Genomic DNA, 20,089 nt, shown 5'->3' on the forward strand with positions numbered 1-20,089 from the left:
ATGTCCTGATACTTCTCCAACAATGTCACGAGTTGGAGCTTGGTGGAGGGGCTCGCTTCACAATGATCAATGTCAACGTCTCCCAGACCAGACTTCTGCAGTCTGTCTTTTAGATCAGTGTTGTTGTCCTGTTTCACATGAGTCACTTTAACAAAGCCATCATCACTCTGAGAGGAACCCTGGAACAATGTGAAGTCTTCAGCTGCGACACAAGGAGAGACATCTGCCAGCTTGCTGTTCTTTTTAAGGGTGAGTGGTTTGTCGGAGATGTTGGTGATTTTCATAGGGGTCCAGCCATCTCCCCACAGCGGCGTAACCACTCTCCCCACCATGATGCCCCGAGGCACACACCTGGAAGTGGTAGGCTCCACAATAACCGTGCTCCCAGGGGACTTGGGCACGTTACTCGGCAGTCTACCCCACAGTAGGTACTCTTGTTTGGGGAGGAGAGTAACGGCCTGAGTTAGCTTCACTGTCCCGACTTTTTCCGGCACATCTCCACCCCTCCATCTTGTGAGGCTTGCCATCATCTCCAAAAACTGTTTGCCGTCTGAAGACCCCTGTGTGTTGCGTGAAATAAGTGTCCAATAATTGTTGTCATTTTTCAGCTGATGTAACACGTATTTCAGCATGTTGGTTCCCACTATAACATCATCTTTCTGACCAGTGACCACGAGGACTGGGACCACGCACTTCACCCCATACAGACTCAGTTCCATGTCGTACATGCACTTGGGGCTCACCTGTACTCCTCCACAGCCGACAAGGATGATGCGCTGCGGGAGTTCTTGCTGTTGGTTCAGGACGCTATCTGATAGCAATCGCTGCTCCGCCTCTTCACTTATCGTGCAAGCCATTGATCCTGTATCAAGGAGCCCTTGTAACTGGGCACAGCCATTAACTGTGACTGGTGCATGAAATAACTCACTGAACGTCTCAACTTTGTGAATATTCTGAACGATTACTGTACAATTATCCGACATTGCTTTACAAACATTGACATACATCTCCTGTAATTCTTCACCTTCTTCGAGGGTTGATGCTTCGATACTCACACATCCCCTCTCCGTATGTGAGCCATCTAGTTTAAACCTGCTCCACCTTGCTCATGTTCAGGCTGTGCTCGCACTAACTGTGGCTGGGTGTTCATTGTTTGCCGGCGCTGTTGGCACTCTCTCTTCCAGTGCCCAGGCTTGTAACAGCCCATACAGAGGTTTGCTTGTCTACAGTGTGCAGTAGTTGAGTGTTCAGCAGACTGACAGACTCTACATCTACTCTGAACAATGGCAACTGGACTTCTGTTCGGCGGCGCGGCTACTGCTGTCTGGGCCTTCTGCTCCAGCACACGGTTCAGCAAGCCAATGAGAGATTGGATACAGACGCTCTCGGTCTGAGTAGAGGATGGGGGCTCCATTGCTTTTGAGTAGCAGGTGAGGTCTGTGGTGTTATTCATAGTGACTGTTTCTATTGCTGATGTCTGAGCATGTGCACCAATGTTCTTTGACCGGTAAGACTTGGCTCGAGACACATTGTTCTAGCCTCTCTCTGATGTTCAATGAGATGTTCCTGAATCTCATTTGCTGTCCACTTCTCTGCCGTTTTGCACTTCAGGACACTTGCAAGAGCAGGGTCAGGACAGTGTTTCACCAGCATCATTGTGACCTTGTGAGAGAGGTCGTCGATGTTTCGCCCCTGCCTCCTCAGACACTCATCTGCGACATCCACAGCCTTATTCAAGCGTATCCAGTAGTCAATGGGACTTTCTCCGGCCAGAGGAAGAGTGTTATAAAAATCTGCTAGAGGCATCGAGGAGTAGGTTACCTCACTGAAATGTTGTTTCAGGATATCAAAGACAAGCTTGGAGTCTTCAGCTGGCCGCAGCGATGGCATGCTGCGCAGTGTAACTTTAACGATGTCTCTAGCCTTTCCCATTAGTCTTGACATTATCTCCTGGGACTGTTCTCGTGAGGACACACCCCTCTTCTTCAAGTAGACGCTCATAATTTCTTCCCACTCGTGCACTGTGTGTTTGTCCGTTCCATCACCCCTGAAGTACGGTGGCTCTTTGACATCTGTCTTCATAACTAACTTTACTTCAGTCATGTTCAAGTCAGACTGTCCATGTCCTAAATTCAGACTAGGTGTAGGAGTGGTTGGGCTATCTACACTACTAACAGATCTCTTTAGCTGGCTAGCAATGTTCTCTCCGATTTCGTGAGCTAATTGTGTAATGAGATTCCCTAGGTCTGAGGAGCTCACATCTTGACTAGACACTGGCTGACATGGAGAATGCTCATCTGTGTGCGCGTGGGTGTATGAGAATACAGGGCGACCCACTGGACTAACACCACTCTCAATGTCTGAGGCATACCCTAACCCATGCGTGGGCAGTGTGGGGGAATGTGCATCAGTATTTACACGCGTGGACGAGAGCACAGGTTTGCCTAGTGCTCCAGCACCTCTAACTGGCGTGCACCCATCCCTCATAAACTGGCCCCTGCCTCGGCTTACCAAACCAACATCCCCCCAACTAATTGGTGTCTTCACATCCTTACCATCAGCCATTTTTGCAAAAGTTGTGATGTATTAGGCTATAGCAATAATATGTGAATTACTAGTCAATGCAAATAAGAAAAAAAAAAAAGTCACGATGTAAAATGATACTAACTGAGATAGACGCAATTAAGAGTTACAAATTACACATTAACATTAGCCCGTTTGCTTGTCAATGTCCCGAAAAGGTTCTCTCTCGTTACAGCAACCACCGGCGATCACCCTGGCGATGATCTGAAGCGATGTTATCCGGGTCACGGCACCAATGTAGCCGGCTTGGTCTGCCTCTTCGCCGACTACTGCGTTGTGTTCCGGTGCATATATTACAGGACGCTGAATTTCTTTTCGGCACTTTATTTCTCGTCTCTTGCTCAGTCTATGACACAGACCTTGCTCAGCCAAGAACACCGATCTATTCATTTAAAATTTGCATTTCACTACAGTGTGAACACGTACCTTGCTCAGCCAAGAACACAGACAGAGCAAGGCACGCGAAAATGCAGCATATATAGGTATCACCATCCAACAGGGGGCACTCACACAAACAATGCTCTCAACAGCTACCATAAAAGAAACCACAATTTTGGTGAAATAAAATATACATACAGGAAATATGAATCATTCCTTGACCTGTTACACCTGCACTTTCACTTCCTCCTCCTTCCTCTCCTCCGCCTGTTCCCACCCAGGGCCCGCCCTCCTCCTTCCTCTCCTCCTCCTGTTCTCTCCCAGACCCTGCCCTTCTCTCTCTCTCTCTCTCTCTCTCTCTCTCTCTCTCTCTCTCTCTCTCTCTCTCTGTGTGCCAGACCGCCAGTCTTCCCCCTGCCATCCTGCCTCAAACCAAACACGACCTGCAGGTACCAGAGCGTCAGAGCATCATGCTGACAGGCAGAAGATCAGGGTGAGAACGATCCTTATTGTTATTACTTTTCAGTTTTTTCTTCCATCTACTTTTTCACCTGCTACTTTTCATGACTCTTTTTCAATTTGTTTCCCCACCGGGGGAATGGGAGGAGTCTGACTGATCTTCAGGAGCCCTTGACTGGAGTTCAGAGGTCAGCAAATAGAACCCCAGTGTTAGCCGTCAGGACGCAGCCGACCCTCTGTATCCGACCCCTTACGATCCGTCATGTGACCGGTTACCGTCGACCAGGAAGACACAAATATGTCTGCTCCATCCCCATCTGTCTGGCTGGCTGGACGTCGTGCTGGCTGACTCTCTGTCATGCTGCTTGTCTGTAGGTCTGTCAGTCTGTCAGTGTGTCTGCTTTGCCTGAGTCAGTATCTGATGGAGATATTTCCTCCAGGGCCGGGCCCCCGTTTCCCTGAGAATGAGCTAGCACTGTGATAAGAGTCACTGGAGGAGAGACAGCTTATGTAAGATCCCAGTGGCAAACCAATAGATGGTGCCAGACAGCAGACTGCATACACGTCAAGTCCTCTTACATTTACATTTAGCCATTTAGCAGACGCTCTTATCCAGCGCGACTTACTGTAAGTACATGGACATTCCCCCGAGACAAGTAGGGTGAAGTGCCTTGCCCAAGGACACAACTTCATTTGGCATGGCTGGGAATCAAACTGGCGACCTTCAGATTCCCTAACCGCTGAACCACCTGACTCTTGCACTGTCTTCATGTACGGCCAAACTCTCTCACACACACACACACACACACACACACACACAAACTCTCATACGTACACATGCACATACACATCTCCACACACACAAACACATGCACGCTTGTATACGCACACACACACACCCACCCACCCACACACAAACCCTCACACAAACACACAAACGCACTCATCACCAACTAATTATATGCCCCCAAGCAGTCTAGTACATTGTGCCTCTCAGTCTGCCTCCAGCCAGTGGTATGTGAGACATGCTGAGCCCAGAGGCTTACAGCAGGAGTTAGCGTGGCCGTGTCTCTAATAGTTCACCTTAACCGGCTTAAACAACCAGGACTCGGCAAAGAGTTAAAACAACTGTTGACAGTCTTCTCTTCAAAGCTCAGGGCGAATGGGAATATCAATCAGCAACTCTGAGGCAGAAGTACACACACACTGAAGGTAGGACGCAAGGGGTATAATGTTGCAGAATTCAATTGCTGCTAGAAGCAATTTTTGCATGGTTGGTGGATGGATGGGGATTATCTAGAACTTTCCATGACATTGCATGCCCATCGTTATTGTGTTTCATTAGGGTGGGTTGGACAAACCAGTAATAGTGTGTGTGTGTGTGTGTGAGAGTTTTTTGTGGTCAGAGATTTCTTCATCAAGTGCATAGTATAACCCAAGGTCGTTCTAAACAAGGAAATTCTTAAGACACAGCGAGCAACAACTACATAGTAGGAATAAAAAAATGATTCAAAACACTTGCGTCTAAATAGCAATTATAGCGATAACAAATAACTCACAAATACTCCTCTTCCTGGTCGTAGACAAGAGAGAGAGGCTGTTGTTTGACACCAAGAAGCCGACCTGCTCTCTCTGGGCACTCTCATCATTGTTGTGGTTGTTCTGTGTGACTGTGATGATTAATCAAAGGTAGACACCACCATCGGGGTCAACATCAATACTAGACATCTGAATCTCTTTCTGCACCTCTGTACTACACTAGGGGTCCTCTTATGTCTGCAGTTGTCTCCACTCGCAGGAACCAGACACAGGTCTTGGAAGTCTGTTTCTCCTCCAGTCACTCTCATCCCGTTGACCCCTGACCCCTGACCTCTGACCCCCCAGGTCCATTTAGTCAGTGACCTTCAGAGCAGACAGCCGTACCGCTGTTTTGTTTCTATTTCTAGTTCAACGACTGACCAGTTTGACCTAGGCACCTGGCCCGGGCCCTACCATTATCACCTGACCAGGGGGGTGTGAATGGATTGACCCATCAAATAAAACAGGGGAGGGACGGCACCATTCTTTCCATCTCTCTCCCTCTCTCTTTCTCTCTCCCTTCTCTCTTTCTCTCCTATCCCTTCTAATCTCCCATTCTATCTTCCTTTCTTCTACTTAATCTTTCACAATCTCCCCCTCTCTCTTTCCCAGTTCTCTTGCTCACACTTCCTCTTCCTCTGCCCCTGTACGTGTTTCTCATCCCTTCTCTCTCAGTCTCTCTTCCTCTTCTATATCTCTCTCTCCCTGTGTATTCAAGCATGAACAATGATAGATAACCTTTTAATCCCACGGTGCCTGGGACATGGTCCATGAGCAGCTCCTGTTGTGGGACGTCACCACTGTCACGTTACTGTCACCTGTAGTGCCACCTCTGTCTCAGTGACTTATGCAAGGCCGCTCGGTGACAGAGACCTAAGTCTCAAGACCCGCACGTAGAGGGACCATGTACTGTGACGAATACAAACGCAGGTCTCAGCAGATTCCCCTCGGTTTAAATTACGGATGAGCTCATCCAGCTACGTACAAGCAGAAGCCCCCCCCCCCCCCCCCCCGCCGCCTGTCTTTACACCCTACGCTGTGGCAGGGAACATTCCAGAGCGTAAGTAACACAGCGGGCCCTTGTAAAGGAAGAATTCGAGTGGCACTGTGTCGATCTGAATAGTCAAGGGATATGGTTTTAATACAATTTATTAGACTATACAATTACATATGATTTAAACAAAGTACTTTGTGATCCGTCTTGGCGAAGGGTGTGATAGCCACAAATCGTTCGCAAGAGTGATGATCAGCCAGCACACATGCACTGCCTTATATAAACTTAAGATCAAATGGCATTCTATATGGTCAATCAATCAATGAAACAAACTCTGTGATTGGCCAACTCAACTTGGTGACAGTTTGAAACAATACATCTCCTATGTGTCCCGAAGTTCTTTGATGTCACAGCTCTCTCCAGAGCAGTAGATAATAAAGCCACAGGGGTTGACCAGTCAAATGGTCAACTGTCCTTTGTGTGACCATCTTCAAACAATACTTTTAATTAACACAAACAATGAAACAGGACACAGTCCTTCTAGCCAAAGTTCAGAGCAACTGTCTCATTGACCCCTTACAGTAACCAGAGGACAGAAGGCCATATAAAATGCTTCACCCATCCCCCAGTGCAAGCTGCCCACAGAGCCATCAGCACCTCACATTCCTTTGAACTCAACTTAATTATCTTCCCTTCCTGTCTCTTACCAATGAACATAGAAGATTATAGATTTCATACACATACATCTATGCATATGACCAACATTTCCATTACACCCTGTGAGGAACGCTGGCCTGAGGACTCTGTCCCTGAGGTAACAAGGCTCCCCCAAGGCCTCCTCCTCCTCCGACCGCACAGTCAGGTGTCCCTGTCAACTGCCGACTGTCAACAGCCTGCCACGAACGGCACCGCCGTCACCGAAATAACTTGTTCGCAAACAGCTGATAACGTCACCGTTCAGGACGCGTCTGACAGAATGTGCATGTATGCGGTCGTGTCAGACTGTGCTCGACTACTATCCACTTGTGTATGTTTGTGTGTGTGTGTGGTTGGTGTGTCAAATTGTCTGTGTATGTTAGAAAGTGTGTGTGTGTGTATGTAAGAGTGGTTGGGTGTGTGTTTATCAGAATGCGTGTGTTTGTTTGGCTTGGAGGGTGAAGTCCATGCAGCCTGCTTGCCCGTGCCCACCCTGTACAAGCCCCCGGCAGCACCTGTGTTGTTGCCATGCCGCCTGACGTCTGGCACCTTCCGGGAAGGCCCTACAGGCTTCAGCGTGTGAGTGGACAAGAGGCCTGGGAGAATGAGCTTAGGTGAATGGGCAGTCTGCTGGGTGGAACAACAACTCCTTGGCTCTCAGTTCGTCTTTCTTTGTCTTTCTGTCTCTGTCTTTCTCTCTCTCTCCCTCTCTCTCTCTTGAGAAGTGACACGGCTTGTTTAGCGACCTTTGTTTGTAATCTGTTTTGCAGCTGCCAACCCACACAGGTCTAATAAGGGCTCAGTGCCGTAGTGGAGTCTTGGCTGGTGTTTGTTAGCGGTGCGCTAAGTGCTAGCTGGATGGAAAGCATGGGTATGTTGGGAACGTGTGTAGGACATGCGGGCTATGTGAGTGAGAAGAGAGAGCCGTACTTGTGTGGTCTGGAGAGAAGGACACAGACTGCCATTGACCTTTTTAAAATAGTCAAACTACGTTTCACCAATGAAACCTTGGAATATACCCCATGTCATGTGATAGGGCCTTTCAGAGAGGCTGTTTGCTTATTTTTAGTAGGGCAATTTGTTCACGTCAGGATACAAAAATCTGTTTAGCCACCTGTCATTCATTCATTCACTCGCGCTCACTCTTGTATTCATTCTGTCATTCAGTCAATCATTCTTCCACCCGACAGGAGTGTACTGATCATGAACTAAGTTATCAGTTATTTGGGATCTAAAGATAGCTGTTGGATATCTTCCACCTCCCGTCCGGTAAGTGAAGATACACTGGTGGAGACAGATTCACCAGTTTGCTGCCCAGCACCCCAGAATCCTATGACGTCACTCTGACAGCTGTGGACGTAAAGCTATTAAAACCTAAACCCTCCAGGCCCTTCAGAGAGAAGCTTCTGGTCCAGACATTCTAAACGTCTGAACGGGAGACAGATCATATCCGGGTTAAACCCCTCTGACCCTCCACATCGAAGCCAGCGCTCCTTCTCCAACGTAGGTGACTGGGCTTGTGCTGCACTTCCTGACTTGTGGGATGATCGCTATGTCTAGTTCAGACTCCCGACCTTCAGGCTTTGACTCTTGCGACCCCCGAGCGCATTCACAAACCGCGGGAGCTGATGAGGCGTTGACAGGGTCGTCCGGGAGACTGACGGCAGTGCGTTGAGGAGAACCTCGCTCGGAAGGTGAGGGGACCCGAGGCTCTGGGGCTGAAGATGGACCTGATCCACAGCCATTGTTGACGTGTCTCTGCCCCCCTTGGTTAGTCGTCTGTTTGTGTCAGTGGGAGCCTGTTAGTGGGTCTGAACTGGTCTGATTAACAGTGTGACGAGAGGGTTTTCCTTACTTGAGGTCATGCCAGGGGAACACAGATAGGTTAATCATTCACATGTCGATGACCGGTGTCAGAGGTGACCTTCAACCTCCCTCTCTCTCTCTCTGCCTTTTTCACTCTTTACCCCTATCCCTCTCTCTCTTCCTTTCTCTCTCTTCACTCCTCTCTCTCCCTCTGTTTCACTCTCTCTCTCTCTTCCTTTCTCTCTCTGTTCCTTTCTCTCTCTTCACCCCTCTCTCTCTCTCCCTCTGTTTCACTCTCCCTCTCTTCAGCCCTCCCCCTCTTCAGCCCTCCCCCTCTCCCTCTCTTTCACTGTCCCCCCCTCTCTCCCTCTTTGTCCACACAATCACACGCACACATTGACTAATGCCTGACCTGCGGTCCCTTTACGGGGCAGATCAATCTAGCTGCCACACAGCCTTGGAGGGGTCATCCACCAGGCGATGAGCAGTGGTAGTGTAATAGAAGCCATGCTGGACGAAGCTCGGCACTCTCTCAAGGCTCTCTACCACACACACACCCCAGAACCACAGCTCAGGTGAGATTCATCCTGCTTGCGTTGAAAAGGAACTGAATGCAGTCTTAAGAGTTACAGATTTGATAGTTCTGAATGTGGATGTGCCAGTTGATTGTAAACAACAAGTCACTTGATGTATTTCAGGTGGACTTAGTTTACCTTGATTTCCCTAATACGACTTGACTATAGACTACACTCTAACATCTGTGGGCAATGTTTCTTGAACTTATTGTAACCGGCTCTAGAATCTTCCACAACGTCATGGCCTCATCTCACTCCCACTGTTCAACTAATATTTACTCTACACTGCCTGCTCCCCGCTCAGCCAGTCATTCATTCACTTGCTTTGCTTCATGGAGTATGCATGTGCACTTTAAATTAGACTAGTTCAATATTTACACTGAGGTATATTGACGTCCACCGCTAATGCTGGTGTTGCTAGGTGTTCCCCGGAGACACAGCTGTGTCCTCACTTCAAGTCGGTCTCATTTTTACATATTCCATAAATGTTTACGCTCCCAACAAAATTGGGATTTTAAAATACAGTGTTGAAGAGGGGGCCTGTCAGTTGTACTTTGAAAACTTGTTAGGAAGATTTAATGGAGATTTCACAGCAGTGATTGGTTTATGTCTGTGTGTCTGACCTGGCTACTTTACCAGAAAATAAATATTGCTGACTATTTGAATGTGTTCAGAGACCCATGTGCTTGTTTAATGGACTGCACTGGTAAGGTAACAGGACACAGGGCTGTTACAGGTGGTGACTGTTTGAGGGATTAAGCTTTGTAAATATACAAAGGTGAAGGGGTGAGAGGTCATTCACCACCAGAACACAAACAGCATCAGTTGAACAGAATAGTATTTCGAAACACATACACACACATACACACACCCACACACAGACACACGCACACACACACAGACACACGCAAACACACTTGAATCGAGAATGATGGATTGTAAAAATGGCGGGAAGAGCAAGGGAGGTATTTTAAAGAGAGCTCAGTAACAAGGTCAGACCCAATCACACTAATCCTGACATGCTGAAAGGCCCGTGCTCCCAAAAGGAGTCCAAACACCCATCGAGTTCACGAAGAGGGTGTGTGTATCTGTGAGTGTGTGTGTGTTTGGGGTTTGAAAAGACATGTCTGGCCTCCGTTTCAAGCCTTTCCTCCGGTGCTAAATGTTACTCTCTGTTGCCCATAGTCTGTTGCTTCCTCTGAGTCATCGTTCCCTAATCATTCGCTCAGAGAAGCCTCCTCCCGCCCTCGCACCGGGCCACATCTGAGTCCCTGTTATTATCCCCCCCCACCCCCGCCCCACCACCCCCACCCTCATCTACCCATCCCTGGTGAAAGCCCCGGGTCTCCAGAACACTCCAGCCTCCCATGCGGGCACTCAAATAGCACCAGCACCTGGCTCTCACGCACCCGCCTCCAGCGGCCACTGAGGCAACGTGGCATTCCTCTCCCCCCAAAATCCTACCCCACCGAGCTCCCCCTTGCCCTGTAGCCGCCCCCTCCCCCCCACCCGCTCGTTCCGAGCAGCAGAATTTTTCCGTCACCGCGGGAAACCGTTACCCACTCGCATGGGTGGATGACATGCCGTCGCATTTGTAAATTACACGTTTCCAAATTTGAGGATTGTCCCTTTGACGCCATTTTACCTAATCCCCCCTGAAAATGCCCGCCCCCCCCTCTAAGTGAATCCCCGTCACCCAGCTCTGCGAACTTGACGGAAAGCATTTGTGTCGGAAAAAGCACTTCACGCTTAAAAGGGCAACAATCTTTAATTCCCAGGTAGGCCGATTCAGGTTAATGTCGTTGATTAATATTTCATCGTGGCAGGCTTTGTTTGTGTTCTGGAGCCATTAGCTTGTCTAATGGAGCAGCTAATGCTGTTTGGATTCCGTCCGAGGTGCCTGGAGCTGTCTAGGTGATGTGCTCTCACACAAACGCCCTCTGTCATTCACAAAACATTATTGTTTTCTTTGTTTGTAAAGCTTTAAAAGCTTTTAAAGACACGTAAATCACTAATGAGTGGCTCATAAAAAAAGTGTAGAAATTAAGGTTGGTGCATTTTGATTTTATTTGTGTGTGTGTGTGTGTGTCAATTTCTTGTGATCCAGGGAGTTTCAGACCTGTTCACCATCCCTGTGGTGTTTTCTGACCTTCATGGGACAGCTTTTATGAATGAACATTCCTTTCCATGTGACCTCCAGGGCTTGAATTTGAGAATGGATGGCATGTGCTCATAAATTTCCCAACAACTCTCATTCGTTCACGCAAACACACACACAAACACAATTCCCATGCGGGGGGCACCTTGTTGATGACTTGTGTAACCCTTCTGAATCAGGGTTTTATAACCCTACTGACATGCTAGTCCCCTTGGCCATATCACCTGCAAGTTCATACCAGCTTAGATCTTTTTAGTAATTCTGGCAGTCACTGAGCATGCCCAGTAGTACCATAAGAAAACACAGGGTTAAATTCTCCCCTAATGAGAGTAATAGACCAGAAAAAAACTCCCATTAAAACATCATTATAACTGCCTGTTGATGGTGTGTGTTTTATGTTGGTTTTTGTTAAAGGGACAGTTCACTGAAACCTTCCGGTACACAGCTAGTTGGAAGTCAGTGTCGAGGGTTACACAAGCTGTCACACCTGTACTCCATCTAAAGATGATTACGTTAACCTGTGCATTCAGTTTTAAATGACCAACTTGTTGCGTCGTAGCATTGAAGGGGCATAATTGGCTTTGTTGCGATTGCGTGGCAGTGTCCATGGAGTGCCATTAGCTTTGCTACCTTCATTAGAGCCCAGTGCTCCCACTCACCTCTCACACAGCGCATAATTACACACCTAATCTAGCATGAAATGACAGGACCACTAATGACATCAACAAGGATCATTCGAAAGGAAAACGTGGTTGATTTCAGCCGAAATGTAAAGCCTAAAGGAGTGTTTTACCCAGTAGAAATGTGTAAAGAAGTGTTTTATTATGTGGGTCTCGTCTTGTATCCAGCTAGACATACTGTTTACAAACCCTAGAGAGCTCATTGTTTCGAAAGATTATGTCCAGAACTCTCGCCACAGCGAGACAAAGTGTGTTGGCTCAGTCGAGTAATAGCCTAGTGTAGGTATTGCTTTTGCGCAATTATGGAAACCATCGCAGAAGGAGATGGACAGTGTATTGCTGTGAAGCATCTGTGTGTCTCTGGTGGTTGTCCAACAGACAGTTAGGTGAGTGCAGAGTATCATCTGTTCTCATTTTCAGCATGTCAGAAGCAGTGCCGCCGCTAGCCATTTTGGTGCCCTAAGCATAATTCCTTTATGGTGATGCCCCCCCCCCCTCTCTCCCACCACCACCACCACAGCTGCCCTGTCAATGCATCCACATTCTGTGTTTGATATGATGCTAGTTACGGAGTTAACGCGAGCGAGCAATGCGCGCAAGCAAAATCCTTTGGCCTTTATTTGAGTGCAAAAAGGTTTTTGGAGCTTCATGTAAAATAAACTGCCGTTTTTCAATTGGTAAAAACTTGTCTAGTGAAGGTGATGCCTTTTTGTCTCTTAATTTTTTAGCCCCACCCTTACGTTTCTTAGCATGGTTTTCCAAATTAATTATAAACATTTAAAACTGAAAGCATGCAGCCAAGGAGTTCCAAGGTCACATGAAATGCTGTTTTTGGATGCTTTGATATAGGCCTTAGTGGTCCCCTAATACTGTATCTGAAGTCTCTTTCCAGAAATTCAGCCTTGGTGCAGAATTATAGCCACTACGAGTAGTCCCACAATGAGTTTTCCTCAGAACGCGCTGTTTGTGTCTGTAGGTTTAAATGCTCATGAGGAGGAGAGAGGCGGCAAAGCAGAGAGGGGAAGCAACCTTCATCCTTGTGACCTCACACATTTGTGTTCATTTTTCAAAGGCGGAGAAGAACACCCAGGGCTTGGTTTACACCCATCGAAAATTCTAGCCACTGGGGGACCAAAGGCAGGCTAGAGGAACTCATGTTAAATAACCTCCTAAAGTGAAGTTTTCATGTCATGTGACCTTTAAAAACTATTTGATAAATCGAATATAAAAGCATCATAGAATGTACAGTAAAGTAACAGCTAGCTGGCATCAGTTAGGCCTACTTCAAATGCATAGATAATGTTAAACAGTAAAATCTCAATTTAGCTTGCACCTAACATATTTGAGTGTGCTAACGTTAGCAATAACGTCAGCTAGTTCAAGGTGTATGCATAGGCTAACCATTAAATTAGCAGCACATTTTCCGTATTTAACAATGATTAAACATGGACTTACCTGAAAGTGATGCACGGGCATCATCTCGCAGTTTCTGTCTTTCTTTTTTCTGCCCCTGACTCCTGTTGTCTTTATGAGGCCATTTTCGAAAAATTGACCTAGCCGTCAAAGTTCGTCAGGCCACTGAGATAGGAAAGGGCACCCACGGCGAGCTTGGGAAATTGAGTTTGTATTTAATTTTTTTTTGTAACGTTTTTTGAGCAATCAAATATATCTGTCGTTTTGCCTGTTTTGTGATATCCATGCCTAAATGGTGCCTAATATTAATAAAGGCCTTCTGAAATATCGGCATTATAATTATAATAAATATGATGATTTTTCAGTTGGCATTTTTGTGGTGCCCCCTCAGGACTTGGTGTCCTACGCACAGCACGTAGTGCGCGTTATGGCAGCGGCGGCACTGGTCAGAAGTCCAGAAGGCCATCATAGAATGAGCGTTTGGAGTTAGCATTAGCGCTCGGCGAAGTTGATGACACAAAAAGACTTGCAAGGAAAATCAATGTTGAAATCTTGACACAAGACTGTTGTGAGGCTTCTAAAGTGGTTTTAAACTGGTACACAACAACAACACCTCATTAAGCATACAAGAAGCTAAACTCCTTTGGAGTGGTCGCTTGACATTCACAGCTTTCCCCAGAGATTCCGTAAGTCTCTATTTGAGGAAAATAGGAAATGAAAATGCATACTCCCTGAGGAGGAGTAGCTGAACATTTGGCATGGTTAAGAGGTGTGTTTATGGAGCATAGTAAACTTAACGGCGTAAGCCTGAACCGACTCATAGTCCAGATGTTGCTACTGATCACAGATGGTCACCACTGCTTGTAATGCATGCAGAGTAAGATGTATGGCTTTAGATTTCAAGGTGACCTGAATGACAGCCAAAATTCACAAATGTGCTGCGATTTGACCTAAGATACATTCCAGAGGAACCACAGGAATCCTAGGGTGATCCGGTCGACTGTCACTTCCTGTCTGAGATCAGCCTCGTCTCCTGTCTGTCCCTACTCCAGATCTGCTCCATCGTCTCCCAGGGCAACACAGTCCAGCCTCATCCGTGCTCCTCCCTCCCTGACCACCTTCATCCAAGGACTGCTATTGCGTGTCACCCAAACTCATCCTTTCGTACGCTGAAGTCACAAAACTGTTCTTCATCACGGGTTACCAAAGTTTGACTTATCTACTAAACATTGCATTCCCCAGATAGTACTTTGGTACCCAGATGGTACTTTTGTATAACTTTCTTTTTTGGGCGTTATTGAACAGAGATGTTCACAGAGAGAGGGGGAGACATGCAGAAATGGCCTGAGCCGGAATCGAACACAGGCTGTTGCACTAGGGCCACATTGTTCTGCAGTTTTCGTCAACTTTAGCATATTGGAAGGCCAAGTCAGCTTTCACTGTGCTGTTGGATTCACGTGGATCTACAGGAGCGGCGGTGTGTGCCAGGTGACCTGGTTCAGGGAAGGGCTGACACGTGTGAACAGCATGGAAGTACAGGAGCACCTCTCTGCCTAATGAAATGACACGCATCACTCTGCCCTGGTCTCGCCAGACACCTGGGGTGACTAGTTATCTCCCCTGGATATACACAGAGCCAGTGTGTGTGTGTGTCCTAGTGTTTTTTTTAAAATTCTGCTCTCTGAATGCTAGCCACGTGTGCATCGACACAGACACACAGACGTGAACACAACGAACTGAACGTCTCTTTTGTTGTGCTCCAGTCAGCGAGTAAGCCACGCTTGATATTTGTACGCCCGTATTTCACACTTTCACCCTCCCCCGAGCCTATCGAAGAGCCGAAGTTGGCTGGTGAGGGGAGAGGAGGGAGAAGGAGGTGCAGGGAGATTAATTCAAAAGGGAGGAGATGGATGAAGTGGTGGGCGAGCGGGCAGGCAAAAGGGAGGAAGGAAGACGGAGGGAGGAAGGGAGGGAGGGTGGGAGGGAGGATTGGTGGTGGATGGAGGGGATGGGTGAATCGCTGGTGGCTGTTAGTGGTGAACATTGTTGGAGGATCAATGTGCTCACGCAGGTCCCGGTCTGGAAGTCTCCTCATTATGCCTGCTCTGCTCTGCCGTCCCACTATGAATAGTCAATTCCAAATGAACGGGCAGGAAATGGAGAAACAGGCGAGTGGGTTTGACGCACATCCTGAGGTGTGTGTGCGTGTGTGTTAGTGGGCGTGTGTGTTCCCTCCCTTTCCCTCACTCTCTGTCTCTCTGCTCTGCTTACTCACTCACTTGCTCTCTCTCCCTCCCTATCATTTTCTCTAATTTTATTTCTCTCTCTCTCTCATTGTATCTCTCTCTCTCTCCTTCCCCTCTCCCTCCCTCTCCATGGTTTCCGTCCCCACTTGCAGTCCTTGGATTACTCCAACCCAATCGCCAGTTTGCTTGTGACTCCTGTGGATATGCTGTGGGTTCTCAGCGAAAGAGAGAGACACTTGCCTCTCTGTCAGTGACTGACTGGATGAGATTGAACTCTGCTTTTCTGTGAAGAACAGCTGCCCAGCCTCACGTTGGCTGAGATCCGGCCCTGACCAAGTTTGGGGCTGTGCCAAAGGGGGTTTGGAGCTGTGAGGTGATGCGTCGCTGCTTCCCAGGGGGTCCTGGATCGGGGCAAATGGGTAACAGAGTTTGTATGTCGTCGGCAGGGGGTTGCAGCAGCCCAGCGTGAACTCCTCCGACAGTGGTGGACTACAAATCCCAGCGTCCTCGCAGAGCATGTTCCTCTGGGCAGGAAGTAAAGGAGTACAGGGAGGAGGAAGTGAGAGGAGGTATTGTATCCCTTATGAGTTTGTCAGCAACAAACTCATAAGGGACCATTATTTATAACTAATTTTTTTCTTTTAAGAATGCTTCTCTCCAGTTAGTTAAAAGTTTGCTGCTGAATGAAGTAGTTATAATTAATGGTTAAATGCAAAACAAGTGCGCATCAATAAAAGCTATTGAGAAACCAATCATAGGATGGTGAAATCTACATCGATCAGTCAAACGTTACCTTATTGATATAAACTGATGCTTTTTAAAATGTAGTTTAAACCTGACTGTCGTGTGTGCACGTGTGTGTGAATATGCATGTGTGTGTCCAAACCTGTTGGCCTTCGTCAGGGCCGTCTACCAGAGTATCCGGGAGTATGACGTGTTGGACAAGAGGAAGACTGTGACAGCGCTGAGAGCAGGGGAGGACAGAGCCATACTGCTGGGCCTCAGCATGGTCCTCATGTCTGTCATGATGTACTTTGTGCTGGGCATCACCCTGGTGCGCTCCTACTCCGACAGGTAACGGGTGTGTGTGTGTGTGTGCGTGTGTGTGTGAGTGTGTGTGTGTGTGTGTGTGAGTGTATGCACCTCCTCTCTCTCTCTATTTCGGTCTGTCTTTTGTTCTACGTGTGCGTGCGTATGTGTGCCTCTTTCTTTATCTCTGTGTCTCTCATTATATGTGTGTGTGCGCGTGGGCAGAATTCCCTGTCCTGCGCTCCAATTCCACATACGCCAGTAGATTCACTAAAGTAGAATCAAGCTTTTTTCCATCCAAGCATAGCGTTGCTCTGTCTGTCATGGGTTACATGTCTGTAACTTGGCTCAGGAATGTTCAGCGGGGACCAAAGTTGTCTGCCGTTGACGATTAGGACAACAAACGAAGCAGAAAGCAGATTGGACGGAAAACAAAAATTCACAGGTCAGTGACTGTTGGCTCGCATGTCGCTAACCCCACCTCCCCTCCCCCCCCCCCCCTCCCCTCCCCCCCCCTCCCCAGTGTCTGGACCGAGGAGTCCAGCTGCACGGTGCTCAACTCCACCATTGTGGGGGACGTCAACTGCAGCTACAGCTGCGGCTCGGAGTGCTGGAAGAACTCGCGCTACCCCTGCCTGCAGGTCTACGTCAGCCTCAACTCCTCGGGGAAGGTGCTCCGCCTGGCCCACAACGAGGAGGCCCAGGACAGCAACCCCGAGGTGGGACAAACCCCGCAAGCGTACCCCCCTGACCTTTAACCCTCCCACAGTCAGAGTAGAGATAGGAAAAATAATTGGACATTGAATCCCAGACATTCCAGGCATTCAACCAGGAAATCGTCCTAATTTAAAGGCACATTGCAATGAAATGATGTGTTTGCTCTGTCAAGAGTTTCTTAGCAGGGGTTTTAGTACTTCCAACCCTTCTGTTGAGCGGAACTGAAATGGGCGACCGAGCTCAAGCTCACCCAAAGAGTTTTTGATGGCGTTTCCAAAATAAGCATGTCGAAAAGCGCGGGTGGCGCGTGTGTACTAACGTGCGTCACCCGTGCGGCCTGTGTGTCCCCCCCCCCCCTCCAGTGTTTCTACGTGCCTAAGTGTCGCAAGGACTACGCCGCCGCCGTCGCCATGGCGACGAACATCTCGGAGCGTCTCAGGAGGCAGCAGACGGTGCCGTGCTACTCGGACCCCGAGCAGAGGGAAGACAGCGCCATCCTGACCCGCCTCTACGGACAGCTCGCCGTCTTCCACTCCCTCTTCTGGCCCACCTGCACCCTGATTGGTGGGACCACCATCGTCGCCATGGTGAAGCTCACGCAGCACCTGTCGATCATGTGCGACCAGGCGAGCCGGATCGGCAGGTGAAATGGGCCGACGGGGGGTTGCTGTCGTGACAACCGTGCGAGGAGAAGGTTCCGGACAGTCAGACGTGGTCCACCTCTTCTATGTTTGGACTCTGGATTTGAACCCATGTCTCCCATGTAATACAAAACATACCAGAGCACTGACTGGACCATCAAACCAGCAGCAATGTCGTCTAGAGAGTCTTGGACCTCTACTGTGATTCTCCGGCACACTCGGCCAACAGCAAGGAACCTCGCTAGTCTCCATGGGATGGAGGCGGTTCGGTGACCCTGCTTGTGTTAGCTTGCTTGGTCAGTGCCTTGGAATCGAGCAGCAAATCAAGTCCAATCAATCATCGATTTGCACCACAGAAGTATGCGTGTGTGTGTGTGTATGGGGGAGCGGCCTGACCTTGGACTGGTGACCATGCCCTTCAGCTGCCCCTGGCATCTTGGCGGGCTCTCCCAGAGAAGCACCGCTGGACTGGCAGCGAGGATAGGTGAATCACTGTGAGCTTGAGACACGTACACACACTCACACACACACACTCACACACACACATGTAGCTTTGTAAAGCCTCCAGAAACAGAGCCAGGGTGTGAGAAGACGAGGATCAGGGAGCGTGTGCAGCAGCGGCCCTGACCCGCCCTTGACCCGCTACCGTCGGCGCTACTGAACCAGCCAGGTTGTGGCGACAACTTAGTGACATGTGGACAAATGTTTCGAACCACCCACCTCCCTAGATTCTGCTCCAAGCCTGTCGTCTCCTGTTACCCACAGTGTCAGGTGGAAGCTTGCACAACCCCGGGGGGGGGGGGGGGGGGTGTAGAGCTTTCCAGGGCCCCCTCACCAGGGATGTGACCTCCCCCTCCACAGCCCTGAACAGGAGCCACCCTCGGCCCCCACCCTCGGCCCCTAGCATGCTCCACAGACACGGGAAGAATTTGGATCCGTTTAAGGGTAAGATGGTGAAAATGACCCCCAGCTTATGAGAGGGTCAAAGGGTCGCTTCTGCTAACTTGCTAATACCTAACATGTTGTCTCAGATCCGCAGAGGGGTGCGACAACTGGGGTTAGGTGTTCTTCCTGGAGAGGTCTGGGAAACGGAGACTCCCATGACCAAGCGAATTATCTGGGAGGGCTTGTTTTTGTACCAGTTTGTCCGTCAGGAGAAAAGGGTTTGTCACAAGTGAATGATATAGTTTGACAACCTAGATGTCTTAGAAGTCCAAAATGCCTTATGTAATGTTCTGATGACTAAGTCCCTGTACTGTTCTAAAGCTAGTAAAGAAAAAAGGGGATTGCTTGAAATGTAGGCCATTAGCTGCAGCACACTGAAACACAAATCCATTAGAGAGGTGGGGGGTATTCACAGAAGGGTGATTGATCACAGTCATTCAGACCGATTTGGAGAAACGTCAATTATTCATCATTGGCGACACAGCTGGGCAGCCACTGCTATTTCTGTTGGTTGGTTGTGCTGTCGTCAACTTCATCACGTCTCATGTGTGTATCATGTATGTATCATTTATGTATTATGAAGTGTTTAAAACTTCTGTTGGACCTGCCTGCTCAGAAAGCTTCTGAGCTGAACATCCGGTAGTTTCCGGATGATTCAGGCGGTGGTGATAGGTCTTCACAAACACACACACACACACAAATGCAGGTACACTCCTCTACGATGGTCTCTCCTCCTCCCCCCCCCCCCCCCCCCCTTCGGCTGTAGACACCCATAGACACCATCAGAGAGTAGCAGGTGAGCTGATGAGCCTGCCGTGGAGGTGAGAGGCCCCTCTGTTTGGGGCTGCTAGCAGGGCAATCAGCTGGTTCTCCTGGTGATGGATCGACCTGCAGGGGAGTGGGATCACTCAGGTCTCCCCCTGCAGTCAGCTGACTGGGGAGACGGACTGGGCAGGACTGGGCTCTCATCACAGCTATGCTTCTGAGAAGGACGTGGACTGATTAGATGGGAAGAAGGGAGTTCCATCTCTGGATGCCGCGTGGGCAGGGAATCATGATGTTCGTTTGATTTGAGGCCTTGTTTGATTGAGGGGCAAGATTGTTTTTTACAAGGTTTTTTTTAAGAATTCAAACCAAGATATTGTATGATTTTTTACTTGAGCATAATTTGTGTATTATTTTTATGTACAA

The 20,089-nt window shown here is 48.5% G+C and overlaps 1 protein-coding gene across 2 annotated transcripts; it reads left to right on the top strand.

Annotated features, from left to right (window-relative positions):
* Positions 1-4,476: 4,476 nt before the first annotated feature.
* si:ch211-247n2.1 (calcium-activated potassium channel subunit beta-2) lies at positions 4,477-19,599 on the top strand. Of its 2 annotated transcripts, none has more exons than XM_047037146.1 (5): positions 4,477-4,632; positions 16,013-16,135; positions 16,470-16,640; positions 17,119-17,314; positions 17,675-19,599. In XM_047037146.1, exons 2-5 carry the CDS (start codon positions 16,083-16,085, stop codon positions 17,957-17,959), a joined length of 705 nt encoding a protein of 234 aa, XP_046893102.1. In that variant the 5' UTR covers positions 4,477-4,632; positions 16,013-16,082; the 3' UTR covers positions 17,960-19,599. The 2 variants fall into 2 exon arrangements, with proteins under 2 accessions (XP_046893102.1, XP_046893101.1); XM_047037145.1 differs by lacking the exon at positions 4,477-4,632 and adding an exon at positions 8,880-9,069.
* Positions 19,600-20,089: the final 490 nt, after the last annotated feature.

This window comes from Hypomesus transpacificus, chromosome 16 (assembly GCF_021917145.1).
Source record: "Hypomesus transpacificus isolate Combined female chromosome 16, fHypTra1, whole genome shotgun sequence".
Lineage (NCBI taxonomy): Eukaryota > Metazoa > Chordata > Actinopteri > Osmeriformes > Osmeridae > Hypomesus > Hypomesus transpacificus.

Excerpts from the sequence above, each read along its gene's own strand:
- si:ch211-247n2.1 (XM_047037145.1), top strand. The coding sequence starts at position 8,975 with ATGAGCAGTGGTAGTGTAATAGAAGCCATGCTGGACGAAGCTCGGCAC. Across the intron at positions 16,136-16,469 it reads GGAGGAGGAAGTGAGAGGAG|GGCCGTCTACCAGAGTATCC; the intron begins GTATTGTATCCC and ends GGCCTTCGTCAG. Across the intron at positions 16,641-17,118 it reads GTGCGCTCCTACTCCGACAG|TGTCTGGACCGAGGAGTCCA; the intron begins GTAACGGGTGTG and ends CCCCCTCCCCAG.